Genomic DNA, 27,166 nt, shown 5'->3' with positions numbered 1-27,166 from the left:
TACCAGGAGGTGGGGCGTCTGTCAGGTGAACTGGAGAGGGAGCGCCTCCGGTAGTGCGAGGAGGAGCTGCGGGAGTCGGATTGGGAGCGAGAACGGGAGCGGGATCCACTGCTGGTCCAGCAGAAAGGCCTGCTGGGCGAGAGGAGGAGGGAGGACGGTGGGGAGACGGAGCCTCGTGAAGGGGAGCAGCTGGATGGCGGGGAACACGAGGGAGAGCAGGGGGGGCAGTCGAAGAGAAGGTCCAGAGGGGTTCCCTCCCACGGATAGAGGAAGCGACTCTCGCGGCCCTCGCCCAGCTCCAGCTCGTCCTGGAAGGGCAGGAAGCCTGGGTGCAGGGAGCTGGAGCCAGGCGGCCTCTCTCCCTCCTCGAGGGACTTCGGGGCTGCAGCCTTACTTGGTTTGCTGCCTGCTTCTCTCTCCTTGCCACCCTTTGTATAAAGGGCTTGTATGGGGTGGCCAAAGTGCTTGTTGAGTTCTGCTCTGATTTCCTGGTCACACAGGAGCTTCCGGCTGATGGCAGAAGAGTGGAGTTGGTCCCAGTCAGTAGTGGCCTCTTGTGAGGAGATCTGTGTAAGGGTCTGCTTCCCTAACTCCTGGACCCGGGCTGCTTCTCCATTCACAACGTTTTGATGCTTAGCCAAAGGACCACATGAAGCTGATGATGGAGAACAAGAAGATGAAGATGATAATGAGGATGGCGGCATGGCTGAGTCCTTACATTCGACATGCCTGTCCTCCACTTTGCCCGCAGTAGTAGGCGCGGGAGCAGCGGTGGCACCTGACGTGAGCGTCATTTCCGCCGCCGCTGTAGTCACGGTAACGGTGGCTGTGTTGCCGCCGTCCTTCTTAGCGTTAGCCGACGCTTGGCAATAGTCATGGTCACTGTAGCCGCGGGGCGCCGCCCGCTTATTGTTGCTAGTGCTGCGATGCTCCTCAAGGCCGCCCCCCGCGGTGACCGAGTAAGGTAGGGCGATGGACGCTTTGCTCAGCTGGGCATAGAGCTCAGTCTGTTCGGGACCCTTCCTGGTGGGGCCCCCGCCTGAGGCGACTGGGGCCGGGGCCAGAGCGCCGGGGCCCGACTCGCTCAGCCTGGCTCTTTTGCATGCCAAGGCCGATGAGGAACATGAAGACAACTTGGTTTTGAGCGATGCTTTGAAAGGATTCTCTTGACTGGCTTTGTGTGGGGGCGTGGTAGGTGGTGTCAGACCTGCAGCGGGAGGGAAAGAGAGCAGTTGGTGGAGGGGGGCAGTAAAATAGAAATGAAATCAGGATGCAAACCTCCCCAAATATCCCCCTCTCCCTCCTCCCCTCGCTCACCTATAAACTCCCAGGTCAGTTTATGGACACAGATACACGCCTGATTAAAATATTCACTTTCACTTGGCCTAATCCTGATCTCTATTTTATTGCAATCTTGACAGATTAATGTAATGCTTGGTGTAACTTAATACGGTGGCGCTGTAACACGGATGACTTGCCATCCCCCTTCCTCTCTGACCTTGGAAAGATCCCTTTTCGTGAAAAAAGAAAACACAAACCCCTGCAGAGGACGAACGTAATGCACCCCAATGAAAAAATAAAAATAAAGTAGATGTATCATATCTCTGCCTGCCTCACGTAAATGTCTGCACTGGACAGCGGCCAATTCATCTGAATAAAACCAAAGATCTTTTTTTATCGGCGTGAAAAAGTAATCGCCGACGTGACGCCGTGCAAGCCGCAGCATCTCCCACTTTCCTTTGAAACAATGTAGGGCTCTTAATGCACACGTTAGCATGCCTGGTGATGTTGCCATGGCGAGATGTCATGGAAGCCCTGGCGAATGGCTTGTCGTTCTTCTCAGATGGCATGTCCCTACTGCACCCCCTCCCAAGTTTCCCCAGCCTCTTGCAGATTTACAACCAGACAGATGGCAGTTATATGGGAAGTCCTGAGATGAGCCCACTTTATGGCATTGTTAATGCACTCACACAAACAGCCGCCGCCATTACTCTCTCTCTCTTTTCCTTTTCTCCCCTTTTTCCTCTCTTCCTGTCTGCCATCTTCCCTGGATCAATCTCTATTTCTCCCTTTTCCGTCTCTCAGCATCCTATCCTGTTTCTGCAGAACAAATGTGCCCACACACACACTCAGCACTAACAGTCTCTCACTGGAGTCAAACTCGGGCACTTTGAAACACCTACGCTCTTCTTTGCCTTTCTTATAATGCACATCCTTCTTCCTCTTGCTTGTGAATTGCAACAAATGACAGCTATTAGTATCAAATCCAGTGTTAGAGTATGCACGGGGAAAGACAGCTTGGCAAAGGGAGTGCGAGGAGCCTGATACATAAATATGCACGTTTTTCTGAAACCACTTGCTGTGTTTGGAATGCCTTATCATCCGACTTATTATCTGGATGTGTCTGTAAGTAGGACTGCAAGCCCCCACTCCCCTCTCTCCTCCCCTCTTCCCTCAGCTCTGATAGTAATATAGACGTATATATATGCCGATGAAGTGAGCTATGAAAAGGAGAAAGGAGAGAGAGGGAGCTACACAATGCCTGAGGAACTTCTGTTTCACCAATGAAGCGCCATCTGTCCAAAACAATGTGCGCGTGGGGTCATAAACTAGGAGCCATTAGCGACGGGGGCGAAATAAATCAGAATTAGATAAATATGTGCCTCTCAGTCAAACCTGCAAGTGATGGATGAGCCGCAGACGCAAACACCAATCATGTAGCCACCGGAGAGAGAAAACGATGCGGCGAGCGAACGGAGACGGAAAAGAAAGAGGAGGGTTTTATAATCTTTTTTTTTTTTTTTTCGTCCAGCTGTAAATTGCAAGGAGACCTCGGAGCGAATAACAGCTCCGTGCTTAAAGAGTTGATCCGGCGGTAAGCCATGCAAATAGCAACACACAGACCACCCCGGTGTCATGAGATACAGTAATTAAAGACAACGAGGCAGCGAGGGGTAAATCTATTAGCTTGGCAGAGATTAGGCCGCAACAGTCAGATCCCAGGGGGCCTGTTGTAGCCGTTACTGAGAGGTGTCAAGAAAACATGCAGCCAACGGTCCAAAAGTTGATTTTGTTTAGTGTTTTGGCTCAGGATTAAAGTTATCTATTTATGAAACAGTAACCACGACTACTACAACTCATCATAAAGGTATAAAATAATAATGTTACTGGCAGCAATTCATGGAAAGTTACAACCGTGAGTCGTCAACCTGCCTTGAAGGTGCTGAGCGGAGCCGCCCACCTGGCTAACTTCCATATGGTTATCAGTCACACCACCATAATCTCTACTGTAGTGGAATGTTACTGTGAAATCTGCAAAGGACGTGTAACTCCGGACCTCAAAGCTCTCACCTCCGCTTACTGCGATCTATATCCATCTGTCTAATGCAGCACGAGACTCCGAAAGCTAATCCCTAAATCGGAAAAAGGGGCTCAGTAACCTGGAGCTCTCCGGACTAATGACTTCCCTGCTAATATTCAATCCGAAATTTGCTTAGGACGGTAAAGTCAGTTGAAGGGCTTTATTCGAGTGTGCTTGTAAAACAGATGCGGTGGAACAGAACGGACGGACGGACCCGGCCACGGGTCAATAAACTCACCCCCGTGCCGTAAAACAGGAAGAAATATTAACCGTGCTTGATTGCCCCAGAGCTTAAGCAACCTTTTTTGCTTCTTTAGGTCTCAATAGGCATCCCCCCTTTGACCCCGAAAGCTTATCTACACAAAAGGGTTAAACGGCACTTGGACCAAGGTCAGAGAGGGGCAGAGGGAGACCTCTTGGGATCTGATGTGCCACAATTTCCATCCCCCACAAGAGATAAGTAGAAGGTGCAGGGGGGCAGACATGAGGTATGTATGAGGACTATTTCCTCTGCTGGTAAATGAATACCCGAAGGGGCAACATCACACAGCGCGAGAGGCCAAAGGGCTCACATTTTGTTTTTATTGACCTTAGTGATTAATCTGGCGGAGAAGGGGTGTAATTACTGACACCGTTCACGCAGAGAGATACAGAGAAATACCCCAATAGTACAGCTTTCGCTGGCATTTGCTTAATTTCTGTCTTGTAATTACCTTTTGCCTATAGCTTTCCTCAGATGTAGTTAATTATAACTCAATAACACAAAAGGATGATGTCAATAATGATGCTGAGAAAAAAAACCTCACACTGACTCCATTTACAAAACAGCATCCTTTGCATACAAGATTTTAAAATTGACTCCTCAGTCAGCTGATCTAATTGCAGAATTGTCTGGGGGGAGGGGGGGCCTCAGGACGGGACGGCACAGATCATACGGTGGAAACCGAATTACGCTGCAAAACCAATTAAAACAATAACACTGCCATTTCTATTTCCCTATGATGTGTAGGCTAAGTAAGCTGTCAGTCAGAGAGCATTAGGATCTGATAGAGGAAGAGGAAAAGCATATTAACTCTTCGGGAAGGGGGGAGGTGGTGGAAGGTGGGAGGGGTTCGCTAATAAACCCTGAAGAGATTGGAAAGCCTAATCAATACTCAGGCACATAAAAATGTTCTCCTATGCATTCACCTTGAACTCTGAACTGGGATGGAACAATCACGATGTTGGAGTTGGAGTTAACCCATTACTAGCTACAACCGGGAGGTGAGTTATTCATAATAACTACATGTGTTTTAAATAATCAGAAAAGCCTGCTTACCTGGGGTTCCAGCAATCTCCACACTTAATGTGCGTTCAATGGTTTTGTTCTCAAACGGTGATCCCTTGTGGTCACTGGAAGACAAAAGGAAAAGTGCAACATTTTACTTCTCAGGTGAACTTTTAAAAAGCTTATGTGATCTAAGAAAATGGAAATGAGTCACAAAAATGCCTCAACTTGGATTCTAGTCTTTTCTTTGGATTTGTCTTTGTTTGTTGTTTTTGCCTAGTATAACGTGGAAAAACTTCTCACACTTACTTTGGAGACTCTGGGGTCAAAGGAAGTGGCAAGGTGGTTGGTTTGGCTGCAGAACACAAAGGAGCATGGGTAATTATTGACCTAGGTATAACACGCATGGCAGAAGAGAACAGGTCCACATTCTGCAATCTCAAATTGGCTCATTAAATGCAATTATTGCTACAGAAAACACCTGGTTAGAAAGTCTTTCTATTGTGAAAAGCATATCTTTTTTAGATTGACCCTGTTTTAACAATTTATAAGATAGACTGTCCACTCTGTGAGGCAGGATGAAGTGATGGGACGATTTTTTTTATTTTTTTTTTCATAGGTGTCTAGACACAGACATTACCCCGCTCGAGACAACAAACAGATCGAAATGGAATAAAGACATAAAGAGACGATGCCACAAACAAGACACATGACAGTGGGTGAGCCCCTCTAAGGACAAAAAATTAAAAAAAAGTCATAATCGCATGCACCAACAGCAGAGGAGGGGGAAAAAAAGAAGGAAGAAAGGAGAGTCAAGGAAGCTTGTGCAGTTGCCCGAGGCTCTGGCCGACTTGTGCTCCAGCTAAGGGAACGTGGCTTTAGTAGCGCGACGCTAAAGAGCAGCACCCGGGCTCTGAGTCTAAAAATGTTCAGCACGCTCGGCTCAATCAGCCAGAGATGGTTCAAAGGTCGACTTTATGAATGCAAGACGTACAGTAGCAAGACAAGGCTCGCCCCTTTTCCCACCCCCTCCTTTTTTTTTAAATTTAAATTTAAAACAATGCCTCCGGGACTAACAAAAAGCATTGGCCAGCAGGCTGTTTGTTGTCATTGTTTATGCCCTCAGAATGACTGTTAGATTCGAATTAGAATAGGGGTTAGTTGTGAAGTCAAACTGGGAAGTGGTTAGAGCAGGAGAGGGAGAAGAGAGAGCAGAGATAAGCCCAGTGGGGGGGGATGCAGTCATGATTACCTAACAACGGGAGGCCCTGGTCGTCGGGGTGCTCGCTGAGTGCCTGCCTGTGTGGGTGCCCTTGCCCTTGTGTGATGCGGGGAGGGGCGGGCTCTGCAAATCTAGTATCTGGGAAGAGTGGACCCTGCGAGAGCACCGCAGCGGCGCTGCTTGTGACATGGTCATCATCATCATCATCAACACCAGCATCATCATCGTCATGGTCAACATCCTCCCCATAGAGCCCCTGGCTTAGCCACCCGAGCTCTAGTCCAAAGCCCAGGTCTAGCCCCGAGTCTGGCTGGTTAACCCAGCTCTCTAGGTCAAAGGCCAGAGGTGACAACAGGGACCCCGAGTCAGGCTCTTTAAGCTGACTTACTCCCCGCTTTCTACAATCAGGGGTCCTTCCCAACTCTTCCTCCTCCACCTTTGAGGGAGCCTTCGCTGGGCTCTCAGACCTCTTACCTGCCGATTTGTTCTGAATGCTGGGGGTGATCTTAGGTGGGAGTAGGTGGGCTCGATACCGAGCAGGCCTCTGTTTGGAGGTGAGCAGCTGGCTAAGTAAGGGGTGCCCCGGCTTCTCGTCTCTTTTCCTAATAGTTACCGTGATGTGCCTACGTGGTGCGCGGCTGGCACCTTTACTGTTTCTACGGCCTTGCCTGCCAAAGCCCTCACTAGCCTGAGTGGCGCCCGCAGCCTCTCGGCAATGCTCACAGCTGTGACTCACCTCTCGGGGAGGGAGGGAATAAGAATGCATATACCTAATAAACCTAGCGGCGGCCAGGCGGCCCGCATCGCCTGGCGGCCTTCCTTCTTCACTGGGCGGCCCGTGCTCCAGTTTGGGGCGGGCATGGCCGCAGGTGGAGGTTCTGTGGCCGGCAGGGATAGAAGCACCCTCTGACTCCTCAACCGCGTCATCGTGAGTGCAACGCTGCCACTTCCCAGCCCCAACACCAGCCACACTACACTCGCCTGCAGCCCGGCTCTCACCTCGCTGGTGATGCTGCTGCGGCGGCTGCTGCTGCTGCTGCTGTTGCTGCTGTTGCTGTTGCTGCTGTTGCTGCTGTTGTTGTTGTTGTTGTTGAGATGGCACGGCTGACTTCTTCTTGGAGGCGTTGGAAGAAGAGGAGGAAGATGTGGAGGAGAGGGAGGAGAACGAGGAGGTGGACGACGAGGACGGCGAGGAGGAAGAGGAAGAGGCACCGAGACCCAGGCCACTCTTGTCTCTGCTACTGGCACCCCCCCAGGTGCCTTTGGCTTCACTGGCTTTGGTGTGGAGCAGGATGTCATCGGTGGCTGTTAGGTATTTCAGCAGCTCAGTGCAAGGCCGCCTCACCGGGCGGTTCTGTTGGCTGGAGCCCCCTCTTGCTTTGCCATTCCAGGGGCTCTCCGTCTGCACAACGAGAGAGAGAAAATGACTTAGTTTGCTTAAATAAAAAGGTTTACTCAGTGTTACAGTGCAGTTGATCCAGTTGTGAGAAATGCTCTTTATTTGGCACAAAAATAAAAGTAAAAAAGGAGCCAGAGAGAGGGACTCAGACAGCCTGAGCACAGTGGTTGCCCGACTGTCTGGGAGGCGATGTTGGGAGTGCGGTCCGCCCATCATCTTAATTGCGTGGCCCCTGTGAGCACCACCGCGCCACTCTGTACGCGCACCATGTCCTCCGGGAGTCCTCATTCGCTGTGCTCCAGAAACGGATGACTCAAAGGCACAGTATGAAAATAGACCATGTGAGGAAGGTTGACGCACTGCCTGTGCAAACACGGTACGCGGCGTAACACACAAATCTGCGTCGGCTATGATCACATACAGATGTTTTATACATTCAGAGGATTTTGGAGAAGCATAAAACAAACAGACATGTTTCCCCAAACAAGAGCAAATGATCCAGTGCTGTAAGCTTTGCATGACACTGAACATACAGTATGTCACGTTCTGACATGAAATGCAAACAGATTACTGAAATCACACACTTTATTTATTCATAAACCTATGATACTTACACTGACTAAAATTAATCTTAATCAACCCCACCCCTTCAGAAAAAAAAAAAAATCCTTTTTGAGAGCCGTCTAATGAGAACATCAAGTCTGATATTTTGATCTTGTCGTCTCAAGGCATCAATCTCTCCCGCAAGAGCGCCTGTCGCTGTTTTTTCCCTTTTTTTCAACAGGCACCATACCAAGGCGGATAAGTGGTGGAGCTAATGAGACAACGGTGCCGATGCCTCGCCTGGAAAGCCCAACAGCAATCAGCCTGTTTTCATTACGAGATGGCCCCCTGGGATAGTAGACTAGAGCAGTAGTCTAACATCTTCTAAAGGCGGCCACCAAAACAAGAAAAGTGTGAGAGGGAGAGAGGAAGAAACCAGACAGAGCAAGAACAGAGTGAGGGAGATAAACAAACACTAACAACAAAAAAATGTGTGTACAGGAGTGAAAAAGCAGCAAGTCAGCGCGTGTATTTGTGTGTGTGTGTGTGTGTGTCCCTACCTTGACGACGGCAGGTGGTGGTCTGATCCGGTGGTTGATGCTGGCTGCATGGTTCTGTGCCTTGCCACCTGTGTATTGATTATAGCTGAGCTGGGAGTTTGCGGGTGCCAGAAGGAGCTTCTTCAGCTGCGAATGGACCCAAACAGAAACAAGAGAAAGTGGTGAAGGGAGGAGGAGGAGGGAGGGGGGGGGATTGAGCGTGGGTTATGCAAATTTCCTTTCAATTAGACAGCCTTTGTAAATGTACAACCAGAGGAGACCAATGTTGCAGTTAGAAAAGATAAAATCACTGACATATTTAAAAGATTACAAGCACTTTACAGCATGTGACAGTTCCTTTTTGTCCTGTGCAGGTGTTTTTGTGTACACAAAGCCAGGCTGCTCTAATGTGATTGAATAAACACACTCGGGCATGTGGCTAAAGGTCATTTGTAAGGGACCGGCATGGAATAAAATGGACTATAACCGAACACAACATAACATTTTAGGTCGAAGCCCAGATGGTATGTGTAAAAATAAAGAGAGCAAAGGTAAGCTGACTTCATCGAGAGGCCAAAAAAGAGGACTCGGGCACAGGGGGGGGATTAGCTGAGAGCCCCACTGGGAGTAGACGAGATGAGATGGATTTCTTTTCCCCCCCTTACTTTCATTACGTGCCGGCTTGATTTCAGGGCCTGTGGCACTGTGTCAACCGTACTTGGCCCCACCGCAGTGTTCATATCGTTGAATTGGCGCCACAATAGCACTGTTATGTAATTAGCACTGAGCAGCGAAACACACTGATCCATTCCGTTCACTTCCCTCCTCACTGCATCTGCACGCTTCCACTACACATACTGTGAATACATCGTGGCAGAGTGTGCCAAAAACACAAGTCTAACAGACAAATGGACACTTTTGGTTGCCCAGTCTTGTTGAAGAGTCTTGCAATGGACTGGCACAAAAGCAACAGGGTTGGAGGTCATGTCTTATGAGTAGCGTATGTTTTGACCCCGTAGTGGTGGTGATGGGAGAATCTGGAGAAGGATAAGCTGGTTGGTCTTACCAGTGAAGGCTCCTCGGGCTCTGGGGTGCGCGGCGAGCCGTCGGGGGAGGAGGGACAGCTCCGGTCACTGGCATTGGTCACGTCCCCATCTGCCAGGGCCTCAAACGAAGGCAATCCGTCCTCATCCACCGGGATGCTGTCCAGGGTCTCTGTAAGCACTGCCAGCAAGTTGGCCTCATTTTCTTCATCTATCTTCTTGGGGGGGGAGGGAAAGGGGGGAAGGCGGAAGACAGAAAAATAGAGAAATATAGGACATTTTAGTCAGGAGAAGTTGCATCTCTTTTTTTTCCTTCTACCAGGGAAGTAAAGGTGGTGGGTGGTTGCATGCAGGCTTTCATTGTTAACAGAGTGGGAAGATTTTTTTCTAATTTTTTTTTTTTCTTGCAGCAGAGCTGGCTCTATTTTGGCAGCCTTTTTAAAAACAAAATTCTCTCCCTGTGCAAGTGAGTCAAGCCTGTCACTCATATTTTAAGCATGCAGCTTACTGGACCAAAATAATATCTCCCCCAAGAAACCCATTACCAGGGCTGACAAGTAGCAAGTATCTCGGGAAGACAGGAATGGGTCGGGGTGCGTTTGCGGCATGGGCGGGGATGGTTTGTGGGGGTAAAGGAAAACAATGAGCGGAAGTTCTCTCTCTTCCCCTCGCAGAACTGAGAGACGATCTCGCTTGCCGACATTTATGTTTGCAAGCAATCCTCAGATAAGGCGAATTACCAGCCGCTAACGCTAAATAAATGCGATACATTTAAAATGTTGGGCCTGACAGCTGATGCTCGCAATGGGCGGGAAGTTGCCATCAACATTTCATGAAAAATAAATCTTGTTCTTGCCACTCAGCTCCCCTCTTTGATGTACCAGTGGAGTTGTGTGCTTGCTGCAGCTGGCTGTTTAATGGTAGAGATTAGAACTGGGTGTGAGAGAAATAAAGAGACAGAGAGATGAATATATGGAGATGGATAGCGAGAGTGAGGGAGACGCGAGCTGCCAACTATCGACATCGGAGGCTCGTCGGGGATAATAACTATGCATGTATGTAGAGGGAAATAGAGAGAATAGATATTAAGAGTGAGAGGAACGCAGCTTGTGTTTGTGTGCACGGCTGTGCCTTTGCACAGTGACAAGTGACAACAGGAACTGTAAGTTCCAGGGCCATAAAAGCCCGGGGGACTTTAAGACAGCGGAAAGATAAACAGCGTCGTCACCTCGGGATGTTCTGTGGCCAGCCCAACAAGAACAAATCCCTTTTATGCACATGGCAGGATTATCATCGCTCGGCGACGGCGTGTGGCCATCATTATGCCAAAGGGGGCCGCCAACCTCTCAGATACCAGCGCTGTACCTCAGAAGACAAAATTTCCCCCACCCACTTGCTCCTGTCTACCCCACTGGTTTTACATAATTACAAACCCACCCACCACGGATGCCACTTTTGGAGCAGGTTTGGATTTACCAATGAGATAGCGGCCATTTTCATGCTCCCCCCCCCTTCCAATTTTCATTTATAGATGACACAGATATCGTTCAGTTAGCTAGGTAACAGTGAGGAAAACTGATGTTCATTGAGTAGATTTTCTCCTAACAACATGAGCACTCAGTCATTATTAAAAAATGATAAAGGGGACATATTTCACAGAGATAACGCGACGTAGACTGGGGGCCATGTCGCATTGGCAAGCAAATGCCTCGCAGGAAATTGCTCTGTATGAGGTGGCATGCTGTTTAATTACTTGCGAGGAGCTTCAAATCCACTGTGCTGGAACCCTACGCTACCGAAATGCTCCCCATTTTCCAGCATCCCAAGTTATTACCTGAGCGCTAAGCGGGTAGGTATTAACCGCTCATAAAGCCGGAGCCTTTTCTTAGCCCAAACATACATCCTCGCGTGAGGAATTGGAAGTAGGATCATTTTAGATTATCACAAATGAGTCTTTAATGAGCCAGCCATCTGTTTAGGCCCAACCTCACCAACTATCCAAGCAAACGCTGTATTCGGATGGGGCTTTAGTCACCTCTGTAGAGCCAGTTCAAACCTAAACACGCTGTAGAAATTGCAGTCTGTCTGTGCCACAGTGTGACACTAGTTACATTAAAAGTTCTGTGCAAGCTTCATTATGTCATGGCTTGGAAAGGATTGGGGAATTTCTGAGGCTCAAATGTAGCGATTTAAAAAAAAAATCCACCGATTGGCAAGCTCCCACAGGCACACTGTATCCCCGAAGATAACCCAGAAGGGACTCTCATATTCTGAAAGAGACACTTGTAAAACCCTGAGTCGTGACGATCATGCTGCAGCCGCTGCTGCGGCTCTAGTGGAGGCACTCGCAGGCCAAGTGGGGATTTGAGAAACTGGGGTAAAGAGCAAAACCTCGGTGATCGTTTCTACCCTGGAGAGAGCATGATCTAATACCCCTGTCCAGGAGGGCGAGCTTAAGGACCACACCTTGCAGAGTTCCTGCACCAAAGCCAATCTACTACCAATGACTCACTTCTTGCCCCTTGTATATATTCTAAACAAAATCTCCGTGTGGGTGGACTTCAGGAGCTACGGCACCCAAAGGGGGCGCCGCCGGGATAACCTGGCAACCTGCTGACGGCCGTGTCCACTTATATTGATTACTCCAGCAGCTGCTGAGAGGGAAAGAGGGCAGGAAGAACAAAGAGAGGAGAGAAAAATTGCCTCGGTGGGAACACTTTCTCGCCCATCCCGCTTAATGGACCTCACCGAATTAAAGAGATCTTAACAATCCTGGGCTAATTGTGGGATCACAATATATTAACCCCGCTCCAATCCTAAAGGGTGCCATTTTGTGGCTGTTTTATTCCAAATGCTTCAATTAGCCATAAAACATGCTGGCAAGTGCTGGCAGAGCTCCTCTCACCCCCTCCTCCGCCCCCACGTCGGAGAAAAGAAAGCCAACTCCAGTTGTTCATTATTAGGTGAGGCCCTTTTGTTATCAGGCAGGCTGTCTTTGAGGTTGTCCTTGCCTTTAACTCTTTTATTGAGTTCCACGGCCCAGCATTGTGTTCCAGGAGATACTATTCACACAGCTGATAACGGAAGGTGAAGGTGCTGTTTTAAACAAACACCCACTTCTGAACACCGGGGCGAATAGCCAAATTATATCGGCTAATTGCTTCTTGAGGATTCCGAGCTCCTGAGCAAATTTGGAGGGGATCAAATTTTAACGAGCTTTTCGGGGCAATGCATCATTTACATGTTAAAAGGAACCAAATGTGTTGTGAAAAAGTGCCAGGCCCGATCGCTGAATAACGACAAGATGGAGTTTCGACAGACTAAACAGCCCCACCGTTATCTCCGAATGAGAGGCAGAACATGTGACAGACACTCTGGATGTGGGGAGATAAAATATCTCCCATTAAATGGGTCATCTGGTATTTAAAGTACTGTTTATTCTCACTGTCTCACTCTTTCCTTCTCTCTTTCTGCAGATGGAGGAATCGCATCCAGTTAGTTCAGACGGAGAACATTCTTAATAAATTGGCCCCCTAAATTGCGTGGCGGGGTTAAATCTGCGCCTTGACAATTTAATTGCGTTGCTTCATCTCAATCTTTTATTTTTTTCCCCCCTCTGCTCTCTGCTCTGTCACATTTCAAAAAACATTCCCTTGAATGAGGTTAAGCGACTAGCCAGACCTTCTAATCATGGCACAATCAGAAATTGCGGGGGGTATATGTGCGTGCGGCGAGTGAGGAGGGGGACCTGGGGGTGGCGGTATCACATCTCGTCGTTACAATCTCGACTCTGCCAAGAAAAGCAGCCTTGGATTTGATAAACAAATAATGTCATTCTGTGTTATTACCCCCAGCCCCCAGATTTCAGAGGAAATAAATCAACGTCAGCCTCGCCGTTAAGGCGTTAGTCAGGCCTGACACGTCGGCCGGTCACACAGGCACAACATATGGCAGCGGAGGAGGAGGCAGGAGAGGGAGGGAAGGGAGGGTGAGGTACGGCGCGATCGCGCGGCGGAGAGACAAATCATGGCAGCCGCCAGAGACGTCTGGTCATTTAGCATGAGCTTACTGAGATGGAGAGAGGGTGATTATGGCCTATACGGAGCGACGAAGCCATACATAACACTGTTAAGTCCCTGTGTCTGTGTGTGAGGCGGCGGCGAAACAGTCTGACGATGTTCCAAATCATAAAACTAAATGTTAAACCTCCATCGTGGTCAGGGCTCTAGAAGCCAACTGACGGCTCCTGTCGTTTTCCATCCGACTACAGAATCAATAGAGCATCTTGTATCCTGAATTTCCCAAGCAAATGATGGACTAGATATCAAGGGTCTACACCCCTCTGTCTCTCCTCTATTGTCACCACTCCGGGTCCAGTATATATCCTGGCTTATCATGATAGTTTGTGCTGTAAAGTGCTAAATCTGGTACCCTCTAAATGCAGACAAGATTGTCCAGTCCAAGCACCAGGCGGCTGATTTTAGCATTCTCCATCCTACTTAGCTATAACACCACAACCGGTCTTGTGATAATCCCTTCGCCCCCTGGCAGGCATTCACTATTTTGTGCCTCTGCTTAAACAGAAATGGCAGCCCCTCGGAATGAAGAAGAAGTGCCGTTGCAGAAGCCGACTGTTTACATGCCAGATGTCTGTCTGAGTTTAGACGGCTACGTGAGTTATATACATCAGCGAGGAAAACGGTTCGACCCATCAATGAGGACCAGGATGTGTGTGTGTGCGGAGATGATGCATCTCCTGGGAACCATTTGAGACTGTTAGAGCACTATCAGATGAGCTGATGGGGGGGGGAAAGAGAGAGGGGAAAGGGAAAGTGAGAAGAGGAGATATCTGTGTGAGAGCGAGCCAAAGAGAACTGTTGTTACACATCCTGACACAGGCCAGATCCGATTGAGACGCCTACCCAAGGGATGTTAGCGGCGCTGTTCTTTCTAGTTCTCTGTGGAAAAAAGAAATCCTTTGACCGGTATCCCTGCTGCTGCTGCTGCTAAAACTAACCACCTGAACTCTGTGACACAAACTGCTGAGATCAGCTGTCACATGGCTGCAGACACACCGGGGCCCTTACTGTCTAACTTTGGGTCAAAAATCATTCTGTATCTTTTCACACACCTGGACAGACGATGTAAACCAACCAATGAAACACCATCCTTACATCTCCACCCTAACACAGCGTATTCATATAAACTCACACGCATTCTCACACAGCTACCGGCAGTATAACATGTGCGGGGGGGGGGGGTTCGGTGTGTCCTGGTGGAGCCTCCCCGTCTACAGTCCTGCCCCAAGCTGCTGTTGTTTTCCTTCCACAGCCGTCCAACAGATGGTCCAAGCAACCGTTTGCTAACACCACAGAATCACACACCACCACCACCATGATTGGACACTCACTCTTTTGTTTTGGCAGCGACTTCCCAATCGGCTTGGCACGAGGAAACACTGATTGCTGTGATTGCTCTGACTTGCTTTGACGATCGCAGCAGGAGGAGGAAAAAAAAACAACAGAGATTTGGAGGCTGGAATAAGGAATATTCAGCTAGATGCGGAGATGGGATGAAGAATGGTGCTTCCCTCTGCTTTTTTTTTTTTTTCGCCTAATGGAATGCAAATAGCTATTTGCTTAAGTCGGCAGCTCTGAATGTGCACCACTAAGCAAGGGGGCCTTTGAACATACTGTTACACTGTTGATAATGTGTTGGAGGAACACAGGGAGGGGGGGAGGAAGAGCGAGTGCAGAGAGACACAGAAAAAAAAAAGGAGACTGTTTCCAATGTCCATCTTGCTAAATGGACGCTGCCACATTTCCTGGCTGGGATGCAAGTCTGCCATCAGCAGTCAAGCATAGCTGTCCATAAAACAATTACACACACGCAGAAGGCTGGTCACTTTGGTTTTGACATTTACATCGATTTGCGAGGGGGAGCAGAATGGACCAGAACTTCTTGTTTTTTTTCTTTTCGCACCGAGGACTCAATGTTATCATCCACTGCTGACACCACATTTACACACACACACACCTGCACACAAATGCAGCTCCTGACCTTTCAGGCCCTGCCAAGCCCATCGAGGGTTTGTGGCGTTTCATTTGTCACAGTAATGTCTTCCTCGGAAAGGTGCCAGCGCGAGGAGAGGCCGGGGTACGGCGGACAAGATATAGCGGTCTACGCCCGGCGTTTCAAACAAAAAGGTGTGTTTCTGTGTCATTGTCCTGTATTCTACATCTTTGCGCGCATGTGTTTGCGCATACGGCGGGGGACGCAATATCACAAATTTATGGTAATTGAAATGGCAGAATCTTTTGGGGGGAAATGCAGTCAATTTGATTCTGCGGCAAAAAAAGGTCACCCTATTCAATTTGCACTCAATGCCATGCGCGGCGCGACAGGGAAACACCTGAAAGCAAACGATCTTATCAAGGCCTCGCAGGCTTCGCCACTTACCCGCCGCATAAAAGCTATTTGCTGATTACTAAATAAACGCATTATCTTTTACCTTGACTTCTGTGAGTGCCTTTTCGCTCCTGGATCCAGGTAGGAGGCTGCCGCTGCAGTGTGTATGTACGCCTCTTATCCGCGAGTGACTTTGTGAGCATGTTATCAGAGCAGGGTTTTTTTTTCTTGCGCACTTTCAAGTGCCCATATGTGTATGGGCTGCACGTGTAGTAGATGTGGTCAAACACAGAGGACTCCATAAGCTTTTGCATGTTGTGTGCGAGTGGTACCGACGCGGGGATGCGCCTATCTTTACATGTAAAGAAAACACATCAAAGAAATTGTGCACTTGAGTCAATACAATCCCAACTCATCGAGGTGAGGCAGGGATACTATGAGAAAGGATGAGGGGGGCATGAAAGCTCTCTGGGTCTTTCTTTGTAGCATCAACATCGAATGTTGAGCTGTATTTCATCTTAATCTAGGATCTGTTCTCTGTGGAATACTGATCATGCTGCCGTTAGTTTGGATAGGCTCTCGCCTTTCACTCTCAGCTTACATTTAGCCGCCGCACCTGCACACGCTACTCGACTGTGAAACGTCTGCCAAACGCAGAATGATCAATGGTCACTGACCACTTGATGACAAGCGTCAAGCACTCGAAATCCCTTTCCCCAATCTGCCCATCAAGTTATTATACAACACAGCCCACAGCCATATGAGTCGAGGTTTCGGCTGGCCACAGTAGAGCCTGAAAATGGTTTTCTGGAAAGAGCTGATTAACAAGCAGACAATTTTAGAGCTGTTGACTCGCTGAGGTCAACAGCACTGTGATGGCGGATAAATGCAGCGGTTTCTATCCCGGATACACCACTTCACATTCTCACAATGCACATATTTCACAATTCACCTGATATAAAACTTGCTATAGCTGTGCTTGTGCCAAATAATCATGTTTATGTGCATAGCAAGTACTTAATACCCTTGAAAGTATTAAGTACTTGCAAGAGTTGATTAGGACCCCAATCTGTGTCCATATCTATCTATGATATTGCCATTTCCTTGAGACGGATTTGTTTTACAAAAAGGAGGAGTGGGAATCGCCAGAGGCCCCACGATACTTAAGTCAAGATACAATCGTATTGTGATTTTAAACATTTTGCAATATATTATATTGCGATATATTGTGATTTATTACCTTTTTTCAATTGCAAATTATGTTTTACCTAATAAGATACAGTTTTCATACACATATCTTGAGGTGAGAGGTCAAGGGACCTCTCTGAATGTTTGGTATTAATGGATTCTTTAGGTTTTTCTAGTTTTATCTGGTTACCAGTATGTTTACTTTAGCTTTAAAACTGAGCCTGCGACAATGTCTGAAAGACAGAATAGCGACCAGGATCGTTAAGAGGTTAATAGTTTATATGATAAAAGGTCGATACTTGACGTCTGTGTATCGATACAATATTGCCACGCAAAATATCGCTACACTACACTGTATCGATTTTTTCTCCCACCCCTACAAAAAGTGGAGTGGAAGGAACATGTTGTATCTGCGGTGGCCAAATGTCTGTAAGAGCTTCCGCTTTCACTTTAGACTCGGGAGCTACTGATTGGCCAGCAAGTGAGTCACCCAAGCATCCAGTCACTCATGCATCAGCAGAGCCTAGGAGAGCCTCTTGAACTATTCGAGGCCTGTGCAGACTTAAATGCTTCAGGGGGGAAATAAGCTGGAGCTATAAGCATGCAGTGCACATCATAAAGCTTAGTTAGAACGCATGGACGACAAAGCTCTTAAAAATAGAGTCTCAACCAGGGAAAACTAGTCCTTCACTTGTACAAATTGAAGTGCCAAAGATGGGTTAAAAAAAAAACTCAAATGTACTTAAATGCTTTTTTTCCCTGACAATATAACCCAAGAGAAGCATCACGGCTCACATTTTGTTTTTAATTAATTGTTAAAGACAACATTTGTCCTTTAAATTATTGTTCAGAATCAACAAAGTTCTCCAGAAGCTGTGACACAAACACACAGAAATTGACAGAATATGGCAAACCACCAGAGCAGAAGGGCTCGCCAAGGCTACTGCTGGGCATGCTGGCACGGAACACACACACACACACACACCTGGGATCGATTGGCCTTTCCTGGAGAGCGGAAGCAGCCTATCGCCCAAGACTGATAGTGCTTCACCATGAATCGCGGCGCTCGCTGATTGAAGGCCTCTCTCCATCCTCCTCTCTCTCTCTCTCTCTCTCTCTCTCTCTCTCTGTCGAGGTTTCCCTTTTTTGCCTGTTATTCATACTGTTTTCTTTCTTTCCTCCCCGTCACTCTTTGATCAATTCATTTCATCTCTATGCAAACACCATCTTGCGCTTCCTCCGTCTCTTTTTGTTGCACAAAGGAGAAAAGTATAAAAGGCATTCTAGGAATCCACTGTTTGTACCTTCCTCCCACTCCAAAGTGTACACTATTAAATAATACAAGGAAGGTCGGTCTTATCGCGTGGCATCGTTGCAACATGTTGCCGCGTGCGTGCGTGCGTGTGTGTGTGTGAGAGTATTGGGGGGTGGTGGGGGTGTGTGGGGTGGATTATTGGCTTAGTGTTTTGGCCAGGTTTAAGTGAAACAGCTCTGAAAGGCTCTTAGTGGAGATTACCCCAGGTACTAAAAATAGTCATTCCCACCCAACACACACATGAGCACGCACGAAACGGAAAGCGATGACAGTGTTGTGTCTAGCCAGAAAGAGGCCACTATCTGATCTTTGTATATGGTGTCTCAATTACACAAAAGACACACACACATGCACACGGACACATCGGTGGCTCCAGTGTGATGAGAGAGATGGGTATCCACTGGGGGGGCATGGGGATCAGCTGGGGCAGGAACACCAAACCATGCCTCAATCAGCAGCAGCGGCCCGCTGGGAACGTGGGCTGAGTGTGTGTGTGTGTGTGTGTGAGAGAGAGAGAGACAGGGAGCCAAGCAGCCACCACCACACCAAAGGATGTTCCCTTGCTCTTTTTGAAAACACTCCCTGAGGGGACTTTTTTTTTTTTTGCCATATCCATCCCCCCGCCCTGCTCACTATCCCTCCCTTCCAGCCTCTCTCTCCAGAAGCAATTGTTGGAGGCCAGAATATATTTGTTTAGCCACTGCAGCTTCAACTTCCCATCAGCCAGGAACAAATGCTTTGCCTTGGGAGACAGAGAGAGAGAGGGAGAGAGAGAGCCCACAGTGTTGAGAGCTCTTGTTGTGGAGTGGATCTGACAGACGCTCCAAGATGACACAGGCTTGGACAGCCCAAGTCTGCATCTCTCTACTATACGTCTGCGCCCGCTTGTCTGCGCTCCCTCTCATTTGTGTATCTTGAAACGGCATAGCCGCGGGTCTGAAAAGCGCCGGTTTGCCTTCAGTTTCGACAGTGACGGAGGATTTTCTCCCATCAGACAGTGCAAACAATGTATCGGCGCGGTAAAAAACTGAAGGAGACGAGGAAAAGTATGGTGTATTCTAATAAGACTCACTTGAGAAAAATCATATTATACAGTGGAATATGATAATTCATACACCCTTTTGCTGGAGCGGTGAACTGGTGCGGGTGGTGTACTCTCAAATGTCAGCATAAATTTGCAAAATAAACGCAACCGGCATTCAGCCGGGAGTAGGAACAGGGACAATAAGGGTCTCTGCTGTCTGTGTGTGTGTGTGTGTGTTTGTGTGTGTGTGGGCATGACAATTCCTCTCTAGAGGGTCTATGACTTTGTCCTGTTTCAGCTCACAGGAGCGCCCAATCGCCAACAAGTGTGCGAGCTAATCAATGCTCACACGTGTTCGCGGGGAAGGAGGAAAACATTTCATCACAGCGTGTTTTCATCAAAGCCTGCCAAAGATGACCCAATCAATCTAATCTGCCTTTACTTAAAAATAAGCGCCCGAGCATCTGTTCAAAATCGCTCAAACAAGCAAGACAAAGCGGCATAATGCCTCGCAAAGTCGCAAACCGCGTCCTGTTGGGAGCAATATAAAGAGTTTGAGCGGCCCACATATGTGCGCTCACGTGCGTCGCAATATCTGAGTAATGCTTTAAGCCTTGGCATCTTATTTTACTACCTGCAAAGCCCACAACCTTTTACTTCCAATCCATGAGCTTTGATTTGGGCTGGCACGAGTCCAGGCTTTAACGGGTCTCTACATTTGTCTCTTTCACTACCCATCTGTCCCCATGTCTGTCTGCGTGTCTGTCATGTCATCTGTTGGCCTTTTCTATGCCTCCCTTTTGTTTCGCTTTTTCTCTATCTGCCCTTGTCCCTTTTTGTCCCACCTGTCCATCTATCATGAGTGCATCTCACAACAGGACAGGTACAGCTGCGATCAAATGTCAGAACTCAGCGCCAGTTTTCTTGCATAATCACATGGTGATGTGGCCATGACGCATCGCCAGTGCGACCGCCACAATCGGAATCCAACTAAGTTAAAACCAACGATATGCGTTTCCATCAATCAAGCGGCTGAAGCTGGACATGAAATCTGAGTGCGGTTAAAAAGACTCTGGGTCACGCTTCTATGCCATTATCTTTGGCAGTACATCGGGAACTTATTGGAGTAACCACCCCTTAACAACTGTCGCCCGAAATAGACTGTGGACTTTCACGGTCGGTCCGTTTTGAAGAGGTGTCAAACACCAGGAGCGATAGCTGTTATGTGTGTGTGTGTGTGTGTGTGTGTGTGTGTGTGTGTGTGTGTGTGTGTGTGTTACGAGAGGTGGGGGTGTATCATTCTCCACATTTCGTGTCAGGGACAGTTGGGACAGTGGCAGGGAATGGAGCAAAAGGAAGGCCAGCCAGGGGACAGCTTGTGATCTCGGACCGTATGTTGCTTACGGAACAGGACGCACATGTACACAGGTAGAAACATGGGCTAAGTGGGCTAACATGGGCAAAGTCCACGCCAAAGGGAGAAACACTGCTCCTGAACTGCCTCGCTTGAAGTCCTGCCTTTTCTTCTGTAACGTGGTGATGTCACCAAGTAACACATTTGCATAATAGTTTGGCACGCCCTCAAACAAAGCTAGTTAGAGCGGAGCTGGAGCAGAGTCCAAAAGGTTTGGTTCGCTTGACAAATCACAACAGAGTGGACCAGCTGACCAATCACAGCAGCCTGGACTTTTTGGGGGGGCCGAGCAGGAGGTCAAACAGAGCGTTTCAGACACAGGTTGTAAAGAGGTGCTGCAGCACAGCCGGTATGAGAAATGTAAAGCGTTTTTTTGAACATTAAAGCATGTAAACATGTTCTAGTAAAAACCTAAAATACAAGTATACACATGAAAATAAGCACAATAGGTCCTCTTTAAATGTTCCCCTTAAATTACCAAGTAAAACTTTGTCTGATGTGACGACTATGCTTCCGATCCCAACTGTACTGTATAACCAAGTCGGTTTACTCATTTGCTACCGTCTGTCACATGGAGCTGCAACCTGAATAAAAAGCCCCAGTCCAAGAAAAACAGTAGGTGTTTGTGTTCCTTTCTGAGCTGCAAATCATTTCAACAGTTGACTTACTTGAACTAATGAAAGGCGGTTCAAACTTCCAGGGAGCATGTTGTTTGATGGGGGGCTTTTAAAATGGGAGGGGGGCCTCAGCGTGACAGCTGCACCCAGCTGTTACACATGGGCCGCCTTGATCTTCTGCTACCTGCGTTTTTCTTACAACACACACCCATGCTGATTTGTTAAGCGGAAGTGTACGCACGAGAGGATGCAAGAAAACAAAGAATACACTTTAAATCTGGCCAGTTATTAACATGTTCTCTAATCTCAAACTTTTGATTGGATGCTTCTCTGCCCTGTGTAGAGGCCAATCAGGGGGGGGCAGGCGCAGGAAGTACAGCTGCAGCCCCAGCTTTCTGATCCTTGCCGAGCGGCAAACTTTCCCCTGTCAGATTAAGTAGGATTAGCCGGGTCCTGCCGTATGATGAACTGAGCACTTCATATGGTGACTTGAAACTTGCCAAAGATGGAGAAAAAAAAAAAAAATCCCTGGTCAGGGAAATGTATTACTTGCTTGGAGTTTTTTACTGCTTGATTAGAAGCCTTTCCATATCCTCAGCATAATAAATACAATAGCTGCTGGCTCGCTCAGAGTGTTGAAAACATCACCCGCTCACTGCGATGTACAGTATTCAAGTGGATGCAAAACACGTGTACATGAGCATGTGCCCGATGCACACTGGAAGTCAGACGCAGCTACTTGCTCAGAGCCAGCTCCCTCATCATGGTCCTCGGTGATGGCTAAGTTCCATTGTGTTTTAAAAATCACACACACAGAAGCACATGCATACACTCTCATTGGTATTTTTATCCATCCCCAGAGCCACTCAGTGGCTGTAAGCCATATCACTCTCAGATGACAGAGGAGCCACGGTCACACCAGCTAGTACTTAAGGCGCCCCTTTCCATGTGTGTGTGTGTGTGTGTGTGTGTGTGTTGGGGTGGTCCACAGTGGTGATATAAAGAGATTCTGAAAAGGGTGGCAGTGCTAGGGAGGAGGTCAAACGTGGAAAGAATTTAGCCTGTTATCAACTGTTGCCTGCAAGACCACTGAGGAAGCACACAGACACACACACAAAACACAAAACAGAGACCCTGAAAACGTGACTACATGACACACACACGCACACAGCCTTCTCAGACAGGGTTTTTCCTCCCGAGGCGAGGCTAAAGCATCCAATCTCAGTCTTTCTTGTCTATCTCTGGCACTGATAAAGGCTTATAATGAACTGGGGACTGGAACTCAGTCCCAAGACCGATGGCTTTATGGCCCTGGCCAGATCATCGCCCTCTGTGGACTTCGTTTGTCACCGGGTGAGGACAGAATGAGAGATGGAAAGAGAGGGGATAGGAGGAGACAGAGAGAGAAGACAGAGAGAGAGGGGGCGGGGGGGGGAAGCAAAGGTTAAACTTTTACACTCCAACCTTTGAGAAGCGTTTTGCAACACAGCTGCCGTGTCCGGAGTTTACTACCGGCGCGGTCTCTCAGATGTGTGCCGCGTTACTGACTCCGGGCTGAAATAAACGCTCAAAAGTTTTGATAAGGGTCGCGGCCGGGATGCAAACAAGGGGACAAAGGTCCTCCTGGGGCTTATCGTTCTTCGCGTTATCTCCACTTTTGTACTTCGGAGCAATGTAAAAGCATGTTTGTAAACTGGTAGCAGTTGTACATTTTGTTTGGCTCGCATTCAAGAATGCGATAGGGGCATGCTATCATTCCAGCTCACTCCTGACCCTTTGGGAGCGCATAATAATGAAATCACTGTGGATGCAAAGATTGTTCCATACAGCACCACAATGCTTAGAAGCTTTACTTACCTCAAAAAGATTGGACGCATCGTTGCCATACTGGGTGGAAATAATCTCCGATTGGTCGCTGTACCATTTGAGGCCGCCCAGGAAGCTGTCTGCATCTAAGTCACTGACATCCAGCTCTGAGAGGTCCAGTTCAGGGAGATCCGGGCAGAGGGGCTGGTCTTCGCCAACCAAGGCAGCACACTGAAGGAGAAAAAAAGAAGGAAACAACAAGGATAGTCAAGACAAAAACAAAATCACATCTCTTTTATATGCAAATCAGAGGATGGATTCGTTGTGCCAAGTTTGAAGACAATGGGGGAATCTGAATCTGGACAGGAGTCAAAAGTCTTCTAAGAACCTGCTGTTGAGTCCTGAACAAAGGAAATCCATACATAGTATAACAAAGCTTCTCATCTCAATGACAAATTTAGGTTTAAACTCCCCACTTTTCCTTACTTTTACTCTATTGATTAGTATCAGAACAGTTCTGCAGGTCAGCTCGTTTTTGCAACATGCAAACCTGCACCCTGTTTCTGCTCTGCTTCTATCCGACCTGCAGCAGAGCACCGTGCCCTGCCACCACCACCACCACCGCCACCACCAACACCAACACTCCCCCGGCACTGCCATAGGCGCTGGCCTCCGTGCCACTAAACGCTGCCTGTTGACATTTTGTTATTCACCAGCCACTTTTGTGTAATCGAGCCAACGCGTACTGTATGTAGCAGCTGTCGCTGCCTAATCATCAGCTGCAAGTGAGGGGGCTCTGGACTGGAAATCAATAGGGCTTTGGCGATTGGTGAAAAGGTGTTTAAGCGGAGGGGGAGAAGGGGTGGCAACAGGTTTACGAGCTGATTTTGCATTTCAAATGACAGATATTTATCATATCCTTCAAAAGATTCTAGCTTATTCATCATTATGGATAGTCATTTCAGTGGGAGATCTATAGTCAAGGCGTGTTTACACTCTGTGACAGTCCACATGCAAATCCAAACCCTAACAAAACAACTGGCTGCTGTCTTAACAGGACACACTCTCTCTAATTTTGTTGACAACACGTCAGCCCGTGTATGAACGCCACAGGATGGATAGAAGATAGAGATATCCTCGGGCAAAGCCTGGAGGTATTTGGCCCAGAGACAGACTGACTGAGGAGGGATGAGACTCAGGTTCGGCTCAGGGCAAAAAAAAGCTGCTTGGAGATGGAAGGATGCTGTGCCAAGTATAGTGGAAAAACCGCCCAGACACCGGTGTCACAGTTCATCCTGTCGTCGGATTCGCACCAACGCGAATGACTTAAGACTGTGATGAGACAAATCCGTTATGTTGCCAGATGATCCAGGCTGACATGGCACAGGATGGGGAGAAAAAAGAAGAGGAAAAACGGTATGTGAGGATGTTTCAGAGTCTGGACGTCCTATATGCTGCCCAATAATTATCTCATGGACTTCTTGGTGGACTAATGAAACAACGCCGCCAGACAGACAGACAGTCAGTCAGTCATTCAGTCAGTCAGACAGTCAGTCAGGACTCACAGCAGCGCTCCACTGATTTTACGCACGCATCGCGCATAAAAGCACCTGATTATTAGAGGAAGCACTGACGTCCTGGATGACAGTTCTCTCAGTGAAAGAGCGAGGTTTTTCATCATCGAGTCTACATGCATGCATTTCATAGAGAAGGGAGCTTCAAGAAGACGCGTAGAAAAGGAGACTCTCTCTCTTCCTCCTCTCCTCCTACCTGGCTATAAAGTGGCAGATGCTCCATCGGTGTTTAAAGTGCAAAAGGAGCGCATTTTCTGAGTGAGAAAAGCAATCCCTAAACCGATCTGAAATAACACATCATCCATACTTAAATTCAATAATCTTTCTCATATTATCATCACGCTGATAACCACAAAACATGCAGCCATGCAGGCTCGCAGTCACATCGAGAGAAAACCTTCCTGAAGCATCACTGATGGGGGGGGACTCCAAGTCCAAGTGTTGCCAGGTAGAACCAAATGTCCACAACACCGGGTGGACTCGGTAAATTATAGGGAAAAAAGAGGACGTCTCTTTTTGATGTGCATTTTTTATTTTTTTTTAATCTGTACGCACTGGATCACTGGAATCAGAGATTTAAAAAAAAAGACGACGAATTATTACTTGGATACAAATTACGCAGAAGGGTAATAAAATGAAATGCGCACACAAGCATGACCTGATCAAGTCTTGTGCTTGGATTGTTGCTCTCCAGCAGCCTGGATGTTGGCACACACACAAGACAAGACGTGCCCGGTACCGTGAGTGTTATGATGCTCCTGCGCAAATGCCAGATAAGTCCTCAGCGTGGACAACCTTTTTTTTGGTAAAATAGCATACCCACAGCAGCACATCAAAAAGGATTGTGGGCTTTCATGCGTCAGCGAAATACCTGACTTTGAGACATTTCAGTCATTTCGGCATGAAAACACCCCTCTCTCTGGCGCCGGAGCGCGTCTACAGTCCGCGGCTGCAGGAGGACAGATATCCGCAAGCTCCGTCTGAGAGAGAGATCCTACGAGGAGAGCGATGGTCTTGTGCACGCGTTACAACAAACTACATCTTTAACTGAGGTGAAAAGAGAGACTCCGCATATTCCCTCCACTTGTCATGTATTCCCGTGTTGTACTGTATGTCCCTCCGCATCCTCAAACTGCGTCCAGACGCGCACTACACCACCGCCAGCAGCAGCAGAAGAGAGAGAGAGAGAGAGAGAGAGAGTGGAAAAATCACTGTCTGTCTCGGATAGTCAGTGTGTTGTCCAACGTGTCCAGTTAGAGAGGTGGATAAAAAAAAAGAAAAGTCCAGAGGGCTAGAAACAGATGAAAAGAAGAAGTGCGCTCACCTCTAATTCTCTCCACACCGAGTCCTGGTTACACCTGTCCCACGCCATCCAGACACTGAATGACGGTCCGCACAAAAAAAAAAAGAAATAAAGGAAAAAGGAGGAAAAAAGAAAAAAAGAAAGAAATCAAGTAAAAAAAGAAATATCCACACACGCTTCCCACTCGCTCTCCCACTCACAGGCAACTGCTGCCCCTCGCCGAGAATGAACCGAGGGCACCTGTCTTACAACTGCTTTCCATCACATGACAAAGCTATTAAAAGTAGTGCAGGGGAGTGACTCGGAGTCCACGCTGCTCAGCCTGGTGACGCGCAGGAGAGCAGGCGGGGTCTGGTTGCGCACATAGTAAAATCCTGTGCGTGCACTGCAAAAAATGTCCATCTCAAAAGCCACATCATGCTTTATCTTTTCCATATCACACTATATATATATATATATAGCAGTGGCGGCTGGTGGAAATGTTTCTAGGTAAGGCTGTGGTGCCACATCCAATCAAATTCAGCAAACATATATAGGTATGATTTAATGGAGAAAAAAAAAGTGAAGGTATCAAAAACACATTACTACTTTGCAGTTAAATAATCAACAATTATTTTATTCTAATAAAGAATGCTTAGAGAAACACAACAGTATAACATGTACTCAGTGGTGGAAAGTAACTAAGTACATTTACTCAAGTACTTTTGAGGTACTTGTACTTTACTTGAGTATTTCCATGTTCTTCTACTCCACTACATCTCTTTTTGAATATATACTATATATTATATAGTATATATTAAAAAAGTAAGCGACACGTACTATTTGTAGGTTGAGACACGTTGTCGACTGATCTTCTAGATGGAAATCTCGATTTGAGAACTCAAACTTATTATCTCAGATTTGTTGTTAAAATGTTTAAGAAACAGAATAACATAATTCGGGCTATTTCTGTGGTGTGTGAACGTCAAATTGCAGCAAATCTGACAAAATTTGTGTAAATTAAATGTGAGGAATGTATATATATATATCCTCCTGGGAACCAAGTAAAAAAAAGAGTCTTCCAATAACTTTTTTTGTGTGATTTACTTCCTATTTAGTGTTAAAAGCATGTCAACTGTAGTGGACCACAGGACCATTTCAGTG

General features: G+C 47.5%; 1 protein-coding gene across 10 annotated transcripts in view; it reads right to left on the bottom strand.

The window, feature by feature from the left end:
* The window catches only part of ppargc1a (peroxisome proliferator-activated receptor gamma, coactivator 1 alpha), a 295,998-nt gene that overhangs the window by 12,832 nt on the left and 256,000 nt on the right, over positions 1-27,166 (bottom strand). The window contains exons 1-8 of one of the 10 annotated variants that reach the window (XM_074623009.1): positions 26,045-26,305; positions 23,198-23,377; positions 9,398-9,592; positions 8,353-8,478; positions 5,881-7,252; positions 4,938-4,983; positions 4,680-4,753; positions 4-1,207 (exon numbers count right to left, since the gene is read on the bottom strand). In XM_074623009.1, coding sequence (XP_074479110.1) covers positions 4-1,207; positions 4,680-4,753; positions 4,938-4,983; positions 5,881-7,252; positions 8,353-8,478; positions 9,398-9,592; positions 23,198-23,377; positions 26,045-26,092 — 3,245 coding nt within the window. In that variant the 5' untranslated portion in view covers positions 26,093-26,305. Of the gene's footprint in view, positions 1-3; positions 1,208-4,679; positions 4,754-4,937; positions 4,984-5,880; positions 7,253-8,352; positions 8,479-9,397; positions 9,593-23,197; positions 23,378-25,591; positions 25,949-26,044; positions 26,306-27,166 lie in introns of those variants that run through there. The other 9 variants (XM_074623010.1, XM_074623015.1, XM_074623017.1 and 6 more) reach the window with 9 other exon arrangements.

Source organism: Sebastes fasciatus, chromosome 22 (assembly GCF_043250625.1).
Source record: "Sebastes fasciatus isolate fSebFas1 chromosome 22, fSebFas1.pri, whole genome shotgun sequence".
Lineage (NCBI taxonomy): Eukaryota > Metazoa > Chordata > Actinopteri > Perciformes > Sebastidae > Sebastes > Sebastes fasciatus.
The sequence above is the reverse complement of the archived record's forward strand: the minus strand, read 5'-3'. Positions and strand labels throughout refer to the sequence as shown.